Below are 10176 nucleotides of genomic sequence, written 5' to 3' on the forward strand. Positions count from 1 at the left end.
TATTTAACTCTACACCCACATAGGAAGCATCCCAAATTCATTGGGAGTCTGAGCACTGTCGGAAGGAGAGGATGTCCCTCACTAAAGTCACAGCAAGCCGCTAGGCACCTGGGTGGTTGCAGGTGTTGCTGTTTCACAGAGAGCCGAGAAAAGCCCTGGATGACTAAGCCTGTCCCCATTGGAAGTGCTGAGTCAGTTGTGTGCTGTCACTAGGGAAATCCTAGCCAGGCATGGCTAGCGACATGACCTGGGATTGAACTTGCACTGTCTGCACCACAGGACTCAACCTTTTCTTGAAGGGACTGTTTTACCTGTACAACCTCTCAGGAGTTCCCTGACATTTTTGAACTGAGGAGCAGGTCAAAAGTCGTCTTTGGCATTTCTCAGGGAATTGGCTTCAGCTTAATTGGCTCAGCATCTTGTTCCAGACACCCACTGCCCTTTGTGCAAAAAAGTGCCTCCTGCTTTCAGTCCTAAACACATCATAATCTCCACTTGTGGTCCCGTTTTTTGCTGAGCCTAAAGTAATGCAAAGGTGTGACTTTGTCAGTAACTTACAGGCATTTTTAAATCTTATATCTGGTCCCGTTGTGATCTCCTCTGTTAAAGACTGAGGAGATTTGTATAATGTTCGTGCATTGCATTTCATGATCATAATACGGTTTTCTTCATTTAAAAATCTAGACTATAAACATTTTGTTTGCTTTTTCCATCTCCTTTCCACCTTTTGTGGAACAGGAGAATAGTGACGCTAGTCAAAATGCCAAAGATGTCTCCGATATTGTCATCTGCCCAAACGTGGAACTACAAGGTGAGGTGTACCACTGCACAAAGAGCTCTGGATGTGTGGACACTGAATCAGCATTACAGAAGAAATATTCGACTCAGTTGCCCTTTTGGGATTGGCTTGATGAAGGCCTTGGAATTATAAGAAACTAGTCACAAACAACTGGGAGGTGCAGAATGCTTGAAATAACTCCTAATGTTCGTGTGTGAAAAGTGATGTCATGAGATTTGGTATTTTGAAGTGTGGGCAGAGACAAATAGTTGCACTCAAAGGAGGGTGTAAGGAGATAATATCTTAATGTCCATGATGCTGGGGTAGTTTTTGCATTGGTAGCACTGGAATGTAAATTTCATCCAGTCAAATCACTATGCTGACTGTCAATATATTATGTTATGCCAATAGCATTCAAAAACCATTCATTTGTGACAGAGATGCATTTCGGATCACATTTTCAATTGGCATGGATTACCAACAGAATGCCAGATTAGATGGGTTTACTAACAGGCATTGAAAGAAGCAATAATATATGTAGCGAATAGCCAAGGTAAAGAAGAGATATTTAAATCACAGTTTGTTCATGCAAATTAAGTATCTAAAGAACCCTCACTGCATAGCCTGTCCAGTTCAGGTTTTTTATTTTTAAATCAGAGCTCCAATATGATTAATGTTGTAATAAGTATACAACTCTGTCCATACAGATTGATTCAAAATAAAGTTAAAGGCTTTTACATACTCCCACACCTGATGCTATCTTATATAAGAACCTGCAACTTCTAAAATCTGAAACAAATACGCCTGCTATGCAATGAGATTTATAATTCATTTTTCCACTGTATGCAATCTAGGGATATCTTTTGACTTCAGTCCAGCAGCGCTATGGATAAAACTATAGCTTCAGATACAAAAAAAGTAAGTTACCGAAATGTAAAATAGAAGTGTGGATATATTTTATTACATAAAAGATCACAGTTCTTTTCTAAAAATGCTGCAAGATGCTCAAAAATGCCCAGCCTGTCATCATAACAACAGTTGGAATATTTCATGTGAAATATTTTTCGCCCTGCAGGTACTATACACCTTGACACTGCAATATTATGGATATGAAACTGGAAGAATTAACATAGTGTATTGAAATGAATTGCTTCCCAGCATGACACATTCTCACAAGTAAAAAATATTTTGCCTTTTTTCAAAATAATTTACCTCAAGGTACTACAACCATAATATCGTAACCCAATTTTAATTTGCCACTGTCTAGATCACCATTTTACCCTACTGCTCTGTGGTTAAATCTTTCGCCTCAGTTCTACAATGTTATAACATAGGGGACTTTTACAAAGCTCTCTCTCTCTAGTAAAAAGAAACCAGCTGCACACAATCTCCCAAAAAACACAGATCCTTTTCCTTTTAAGATCCTTTAGGGACCATAACACTTTGCCTTACTTTTGGAATTTTACTGAACACATCCAGTCAATCACTCAGTTTATGAACTAGTTACTCTGCAGGCAATCGTCTAAAAACCCAAAAAAAACCTTTATCATAAACAGATTTATTTAAATGCTGTCAAATTTCCTTGCAGAGCTGGAACAAGCCTGCTGAAGTAGAACTACTTCATGTCTAAAGGATAACTTTTCCTTTCGAAGTATGCCTCGATGTTAAACATTTTAAAAATATAAACCCAATGGAAAGAAATTACAGTGCACACGTCTTATGTCCATGAGATCAAAAATATATTATAAATACATGCACACAGAATTTTGCTTTCGAGCTCCATGAAGAGTGTCTTTCTTTTGAGCCGTAAGAGAGAGCGCTGCCTTACCTTTGCTGCTCTCCAGAGCCCCTCGTCGAGCGGAGAAGAATCAGGTGCTCAGTCACTTCATCTCCGGCGACATCTGTGGCTTGCCGCTCAGAGCACAGGAGAAAACCAAGCCTTGTTATTGGTCTCTGAAACGTCCCACTGCGCTCGCTGACAGAACGCACGCTTGGGGCTGGCAGGCGCGGTGAGGCAGGGTTGTTTTTCTCCCTCTGCCCAGGGCTCAGCATCCCTTTGGCACTTTCTGCCACACACTGCCAACCTTATGGCACCGCAGAAAGGGGAGTGGTTGGAAGGAGTCAGCAACGTGGCGAGGAAAGAGAATCACTCTTTCTGCTGCCCACACTGTCATTTCAGAAAGAACGGTGCGTCGTTACGCTTGTTTTCTGTGGAGCTCCCAATAAAATGATGGTTGTCTTTATCAAGCTCTGTGAAGAAGGATGAATAGTGTCCGTATGTGCAGTGGCAAAGGTCTGAGCAAACCTGGTGTGTGTGATTCTGTCATCATCGCACAACAGCTTTAGACCCCTAATATTCTCCTGGGGCAGAGCAGCTGTCACCCTCACACAACAAACGCAAATGACAGCACACACTGTAGAACAGCATCAGAAAGTACAAGCTAAATAAATTCTGAGAAGCATTAAAGAAACAGTACTTAACTGAGGAGAATTGTCTTACAGGGAACTGTTTTGCCAGACATTCTTGCATTACTGCAGTCTGAACTGCAGCTTGGAGGTTTTTTTTTAAGTTATTTACAGTTTTTGGTACGTGTTCTAAGTTTTAAGTCATGAAATATTGAGGATAACTATCAGTTATAGTGGTAGCAGTAACCCAAACCTTGTGCCAAGTAGTATAGGAAATAGAAACGGGGCACTCACACACACACTGAGGAGCACACCAGAAGAAAAGTCAAAGCAGAACATGCACACTCCACTGTACACAAAAGGGATCTGCATGTTTATGTACCACACTTTTCAGAAATATTCAAGTTTGCTGGGTCACTCTTTCATTGAAAACCATTTTTAAGACCTCAGGCTTTCTAGGAGTTAAGGACTGGAGGCACACTGTGCTACACAGAGCTGTGCTCTTGAAGACAGCACACCAAGACCTGCGCTTTGCCTTTGCTCTCTCTTTTATTGCTCTGCCCTCCCTCCAGTCAGGAAACCTGCGACCCCACCCTGGCGAGGCGCTGGAGGTGGATCTGCCTCGTGATCCACACGAAGCCGAGGAAGGTACAGAAGAGAAATGACACCAAGGCCACAAACTGCAGGGCCCTCAGCAGGCCGGGCAGTAGGTCCGCCCTGACCCGCAAGAGGAACCTGGCCTTCAGCTTCCGAGCCACGAAACAGCGGTACAGGCCCATGTCAGCTCCTTCCACCTGCCGGATCACATACGTCCCGCCTCCCGTCCTGCTGTCCAGCCAGTGAGTGCCATTCTGAAGCAGGAGGTCAAGCTGGGTGAGGGGCAGAGCGTGTCTCTCCCAGTACACAGGCCTGTGGGACAAAAAGGGCCACCACTGGTTACCGTGACTTTAGGAAATGTGGGCAGCAGAAAGATTTATCAAGGCATTTTAGAGCACTGTACTAGTCTTAGGAAAAAGGGACCCACTTTTCTCTAAAGAAAGAGTATGTTTCTGTTTTTTCTAAGTTGGATAAAAAAAATGGAAGGCTTTTCTGTGAAAACAAATACTATTTAATAATGATTATTCCTCCCTGCAACTTTAGGTGTCAGATCATGTGAGGAGTTTAAATAATGTGGCAAATAGATGGATGCTTCCAGTTCTCAAGGTTATTTTTCAGGGACTTTTAAAAGAAATGTTGTGAAAATTTGTGAAACAGAAATTGCTTTCACTGCAAGGTCAAGGACAGAGTGCATCTTCTGTTTTTGAAAGCCGGAGCTTGCTGGTTTTCAATGACCTTCCAAACTCTGACACGGATTTGAACGACTGTACTTATTTAAGCAAAGAAGCCAAACCAGTGTTGTCTTTTTAGATTTGATGCATTCTTAGTTGAGCAAGGCCTGTAAAGACCGAAGGAATCCTAGACATTACCTCGGCCTGGTCTAGGAGTGGACATTCCATCCAAGTTGCTAATGATCTCTTTGGGTCATGCTTTCATTTTTAATTAGTTTCTAGTTCTCCCGCAAAGAAGAGTTTGAAGTTGCTTGCAAAGCCTGTTGAATCTACCAAGTGGATAGTACTGCTTCTTTATAGAGGAATCGAACCTCTAGATAGATTTTTGGCATTGCACAGACCAAAGCAAAAACTTTAGAAGTGTGAATGTAGTAAGTTTCTCTGCTTCATTTTTCTCACTCAATCTACAAGCATTTCAGTAGTCCGTATCCTGCTTCTCCCAGACACTGATTCTCTCCCTCCCTTCTCTCTCCCTTCTTTCTACAGCTCCCCCACCCATCCAGCCACAGCCTCATTCTTTCCCTTCCATATCTAACTAAAATCCCATTGAATGGTTCACAAGGAGGACTTTTTCTTCTTAACCGCTCCTGACACTTCGTAGACTAGACAGAGATCAGGGTCTCTTTGGATGTAATCAAAAAGCCTTTGCTTTGTGCAATTTCCCTTGTCCTTTCAGCAACATGCGCAGATTCCAATGGAGCTCCAAAGGGGCACAAGTTCTTCTTGAGGGCTTGGCAATTATTTTCCGGTGAAACTAGTAAAGATTAGCTTGAAAGGGGCTCATCATTGCATCTTAATGCTAGAAGACACCAATCAACAAGATTGATAGGCCCTTGGAATTTATGAAGAGTTCAAGACATATGCTCCTTGAGCTTTTTAGTTATAAGACCTTGAATTATTAAAACGAGCAATCAAAGGAGGACATAAACATTTTGAAATGGAAGTGTGCATGTCTGGTAAGGTTAGCTTTATTATGGACGCCTTCTGTTTTTGAAGGCTGTAGGAGTTATTGTTTTGTCTGGTATTTTTGTCACCTTTTCTTAAAAAAAAGGCTAGACATTTCTCTGTAGTTTTATTGTAACACCAATGCGTCATCCTTCGAGGGGTGCTTGTGCCGTGTGACAGAGCGATGAATGCCTTCCTGTGTGTCCGTTCCTGCGCAGGTTTGTGAGTGGGGTTGACGCTCGCTGTCTGAATAGAGACGAGCGAAGATACCAGACGTTCCTTAGACATTCTGCACATTCCCAGCCTTCCACCCCCAGCTCTGCAGAACAGCTCCATCTGGCGGTCAATGTTATATCTCTTTCAAACAGCAGTTCGGGGGACAATGGAGCATATGTGACTATTTGTTGTTAATGGTTTATTGCCGTTAACAAAAAAATAAAAATAAATAAAATCCGATTATGTTGAAGTCATTTATGAACAAAAGCGCTAAAGAGCAATGTATTTAGATCCAGCATACAGAAATGAAAGTGGTACACACCTCCAGCTGCTTCCAAACAGTAGCTGTGATGTAAAAAACAGCAAAAAAAATTCTAAAAGCTTTAAAAATGTATTCAGATTTATCCTTTTCCACATGTGGTTACTTTATAACTATAAGAAGAATGGAAGATATAGCACTATTAAATTGTGTGATTACATGTGAAAAGAAAGCTACTGACGGCCTTAACAAACTCTTCTTCCCAGGGGAAGAAAACGACTTTATATAATTTCACACTCAACCAAGATCACAACCTTCCGAGGAATGAAGGAGAGCGTAGTTTCCAGTTATTTTTACATACTGGGGGAATACAGTTGTGGTCAAAATTAACAAGCTTGTGACCAAAACCTAAATGCCTGTAGAAGTAGTCATATATTTTATTTATATAGACTCTATAATCTATCAAAAAAGTAAAAGACTTACTTAACAAGAAAGAGAGATACAGTTTTAACCCCGTTAGCCCAATATACCTACTGACACTGAAACAAGCACTCACAACAACAAGCACAAACCTTTGATGACAAAAAAGATGAAGAATCTTTCATGTCATATATAAATCAAGAGTGATGTCACCACTGATAGACTAGTGTTCTTAATCAATAACTGATAAACATGCAAGGTGCCCAACAATTAACACTTACCCAGGCATGCCACCTCACCTATAGATTGATGCGGATGGACAGCTTAAGGCAGCAATACTGGAGACGGGCACATCATACGTCGCCACAAGAGCCAGGAACAGTAGGTCTGAGAAGCTGATTGTGTGCTCCGTGTCGTCGGAGCAGTCCTCTCTGCAGGTCTCAATTCTGATTTCCGGACCCCGGCTGACCGCTGAGCCCTCTGTTCCTCCCATTCCCAGCCGTTTTCCCACGAAACCGCAGGGGACCACCTCCCCTGGCGGCCCACTGGCGTAGCAGAAACCGGCCCTCTTCCTCTCCCCCCGGCGCCCGCAGCGATCGCACGGTTGCCAAGGCGACCACAGGGTGAAGAGCTCCACCCGGCCTTTGCTCCCCAGGTCAAGGGAAGTGTTGTCCAGGGCCTCCTGCCCCAGAGCTACGTGGGAAACGTGCAGCCGGCCTACGTCCTGGACGTCCACCTGATAGCGGGCCAGGGTGCTATTCCTGCTCCTACACGTGTAAATGCCGGAGTCTTGGGTCCGGATGTCTTCAAATTTCAGTTCTCTTGGACTCACCATCAGCCTGGTCTGAAATTCCACTGCAGAAAAGGACAGACGAGCCCCATGCCCCCCTATGACCTGCGCTGGGCCAAAACCTTGAGCAGTGAGGTTCTCGTAGTCCCAGGTGATGGGCTCATAGTTTGAGGGCTCGGGACAGACCAGTGTAGCAGGATTAAGACTAGCCAGAGCCACCACACAAGTCTCACCCATCACACATTGTACAGTCATGCCCACAGCAGATCCAATTTGAAGCACACCCGTCAGCAGGCATAAGAGGCTTCCTGCTAGTTTGGCCATGTTGGGTAGAGTCTTGCCATTTCTTCACAGATGACTAAGAACAGCTAGGCTGATCTGTCCAAGGAGCCCTGTCTTGCTCTGGCTAGTGGCAAATGAGTCTAAAGCTCTATTTACATTGTGGTGGCATCATCAGGATGATGTCAACGCAATGAGCCGACTGTGAGGTCATAATGCAGGTTATGCTGGCGATTTTCACAAAACAGTTGCATTATACGCTTGCTTTAAAACTAACACAATACTGGATATAATTGGATATATAAATATTATCATATAATTGTTGTTTGCATTATATTGATATAATAGTGTGGTTCACACAAGATTGCCATTCTCTGTATCTGAAAAGAGAAGTTTTCACTTTTTTTCTGTATTATTGCTATTACAATGCACCATCATTTTCTTTAAAGTGTTGGATAACAGGAACAGGTACCTTATAACCAGATACTGATATGGCTTTAGCTCTTCCAAATGTTAAACACCTGTTAATAGCTATATAACCAAAGGCGTTACAAATGCAGGTTAGAGGATTTCATATTTTAAGTTAATACAACTGTATAATTTTTAGCCTTCATGACGCTTGGACGAGAAAACAATTCGCATGGAGTAAACAAAAATAGGTTTTTTTTAAGCAAATGCACCGATAATTAAATCCGAGAAGCGGGCGTTTTTCTTTAACATTTATTGAGCATGAACTCTGACTGCATGTTTTTTTTTTCTCAGTATTTATAACACTTGTAATGTTAGCGTTGACTACTGTGCCATCTGCAGATCAGAGAGTGAATTACGGTTGACCACACAAGGCATGGATATCCTGTTGAAAATGCTGATGTGCCCCTATCTGTCCTGATTGGGCCGGCGCTGGAATTTCAGATCCCTTTTCAAAGTCAGTCAGCTTCTCGGACGGACGCGGTGAGAGTAGCGCACCCGTCTCCTCGCGTCCTGACGCTTGCGGCTGTAGGCTCGGTATTTTCCCGCAAGCCAGAGTGGAAATTTTCGCCGTGGCGATCAGTATGACACAGCAGGAGAAGGTTATCAGGAGGCCCCTGATAAAACGGGACCCTAGCTGCTGATGCCGCCGGCCGCTTTTGAGAGGGGCGCGGAGCCGTACGGTGAATTCGCCGGTCACTGCGCGGCTAACGAAACAGTGGTACACCCCCACATCGGCCGGGGAGGTGCGGCTTATGTGATAGGTCCCACCGCCTGTCTGGGTGTCCAAGGAATGGCTGCCGTTCTCTCTCAGCAAGCTAACTCTGGTGAGAGAGGCTCCTCTTCTCTGCCAATATACGGGACTAAAATATAAGAGAGGGCAGAAACGTTAACTTTTGTGCAAATCCTCTTTTTATGACGAACTCCCACACAAGTCACCTTGCAATATTAATTCTAAACTACGTATACCATTTCACTATTGAGGCTTCATCACAGCACTGACATTTACAATTAATGATTGCAATCGTTTCCGAGTGGTTTCTACGAAGATAACTTTGAGACAAATTGGTAGTTTTGCGCTCTTCTTTCTGCTAGTGCTTTACTGTTGTGTTATCCGTTGCTCTGTTTACGGTGTGTGACTTCTGACGTCTTGTTTACCTGTAAATAGACGCTTTGGGGCACTTGAGCCAGACGGGAACGTGGGGTTCGGTGATGATGGTGTCCTCCAGAAGGAATGGGATTGCTTTCTGGCGATGTAGGGTGTTGGGACACACGTCCCAGCAGCTCTGGATCTGCAGTTGGGGTCCCCTCCTGAGCGCCGGCCCGCTTTCTCCCAGTTTCAGCCTCGCCAGACCGCAGGGGAGCCCCCTGTTGGAATCGCTCCCGGGAAAGCGAACATAACAGAGCCCCACTCGTTTTCTCTCTCCCGGCTCCTGCCCGCAGCGGTCGCAGGACTGCCAGGCACTCCACCGGGTATAAAGAAGCACCTGTTCCCCAGTTCCGGACCCGGCCGTGTAGTTCCACAGCGGAGCCTGTCCCTGAGCTGTATAAGTTACGCGCAGCTGCTGCGCATCTTGGAAATCGATCTCGTAATCGGCTAAGACGCTGTCTCCCGCTTGACAACGAAAAAACCCCGAATCGGAAGGCAGGGGCTCCATCAGTTCCAGGTCTTCCCTGGCCAGCTTTGCTTGGGAAACTAGACGAATCAAACCCGGAGTTTTGATGTTCCGATTCACACGTCCTCCTGCAAATAACTCCACCAGCTCCTTCTCTCCGGCACTGAAGTTCGCGTAGAGCCATGAGACCTCGGCGCGACCTGGAGGATTGCGGCAGCCCAAGAACACAGGGTTGTGGGACACGAAGGCCGCCTGACAGGGACGGTTCTCCGGGCAGGGCCAGACCGTATCGCCCTGCGCACTTACCCAAACGAGACTCGAAAACACCAGCCCAAGAGCTGGGCAAAGGAAATACATAATTACCTCCCCACCCCTCCACAAAGAATTCACAAAAAAAACGACAAAGTTTCTTAGAATCCTCAAACCCATGAGTCGTTTCGTGAGCTTCTAGAACCCTGTATTCTAGAATACAGCGCACAACTGGTAGATTCAGACGTTCTCCAGGTGAGGCTGCACAGTGGTGGTGGAGGAGAGTCCCCGTAACATGTAAAGCGCTTGGAGTGGAGTGTTGTGAAAAAGCGCTATATAAATGTAAGGAATTATTACTACTCCGTTGGCAATAAAAAATAAAAATAAAAAGGGCGGAATAAAATAGCTAAACCTGTATATGT

The 10176-nt window shown here is 44.4% G+C and overlaps 3 protein-coding genes across 10 annotated transcripts in view; all 3 read right to left on the bottom strand.

Moving 5' to 3' along the window:
- The window catches only part of mag (myelin associated glycoprotein), a 41631-nt gene extending 38481 nt beyond the window's left edge, over positions 1-3150 (bottom strand). For 3 of the 7 annotated variants that reach the window (XM_015336521.2, XM_006641539.3, XM_069184880.1), the window contains exon 1: positions 2607-3144. The gene's annotated coding sequence lies outside the window, so the exon portion shown is untranslated. Of the gene's footprint in view, positions 1-2606 lie in introns of all 7 variants that reach the window. The other 4 variants (XM_015336524.2, XM_015336523.2, XM_015336525.2 and 1 more) reach the window with 3 other exon arrangements.
- A 564-nt stretch (positions 3151-3714) lies between these two features.
- On the bottom strand, positions 3715-7572 carry LOC107075434 (protein FAM187B-like). Of its 2 annotated transcripts, none has more exons than XM_015336527.2 (2): positions 6652-7571; positions 3715-4093 (listed from the first exon to the last, which is right to left on the bottom strand). In XM_015336527.2, exons 1-2 carry the CDS (start codon positions 7464-7466, stop codon positions 3757-3759), a joined length of 1152 nt encoding a protein of 383 aa, XP_015192013.2. In that variant the 5' UTR covers positions 7467-7571; the 3' UTR covers positions 3715-3756. The 2 variants fall into 2 exon arrangements, with proteins under 2 accessions (XP_015192013.2, XP_015192014.2); XM_015336528.2 differs by lacking the exon at positions 3715-4093 and adding an exon at positions 5572-5793 and having other exon boundaries at positions 6652-7572.
- Positions 7573-8105: 533 nt separating this feature from the next.
- On the bottom strand, positions 8106-9916 carry LOC107075446 (protein FAM187B-like). Its single transcript, XM_015336601.2, has 2 exons — positions 9048-9916; positions 8106-8752 (listed from the first exon to the last, which is right to left on the bottom strand). The coding sequence occupies exons 1-2, from the start codon at positions 9860-9862 to the stop codon at positions 8245-8247; spliced, it is 1323 nt and encodes a 440-aa protein (XP_015192087.2). The 5' UTR covers positions 9863-9916; the 3' UTR covers positions 8106-8244.
- Between the last annotated feature and the right edge of the window lie 260 nt (positions 9917-10176).

Source organism: Lepisosteus oculatus, chromosome 27, assembly GCF_040954835.1.
Source record: "Lepisosteus oculatus isolate fLepOcu1 chromosome 27, fLepOcu1.hap2, whole genome shotgun sequence".
Taxonomy (NCBI): domain Eukaryota; kingdom Metazoa; phylum Chordata; class Actinopteri; order Semionotiformes; family Lepisosteidae; genus Lepisosteus; species Lepisosteus oculatus.

Coding starts and splice junctions, on each gene's coding strand:
- LOC107075434 (XM_015336527.2), bottom strand. CDS start 7,466: ATGGCCAAACTAGCAGGAAGCCTCTTATGCCTGCTGACGGGTGTGCTT. Junction 4,094..6,651: donor CCATCCGCATCAATCTATAG/GTGAGGTGGCAT, acceptor TTTGTCCCACAG/GCCTGTGTACTGGGAGAGAC.
- LOC107075446 (XM_015336601.2), bottom strand. CDS start 9,862: ATGTATTTCCTTTGCCCAGCTCTTGGGCTGGTGTTTTCGAGTCTCGTT. Junction 8,753..9,047: donor CCCAAAGCGTCTATTTACAG/GTAAACAAGACG, acceptor CTTATATTTTAG/TCCCGTATATTGGCAGAGAA.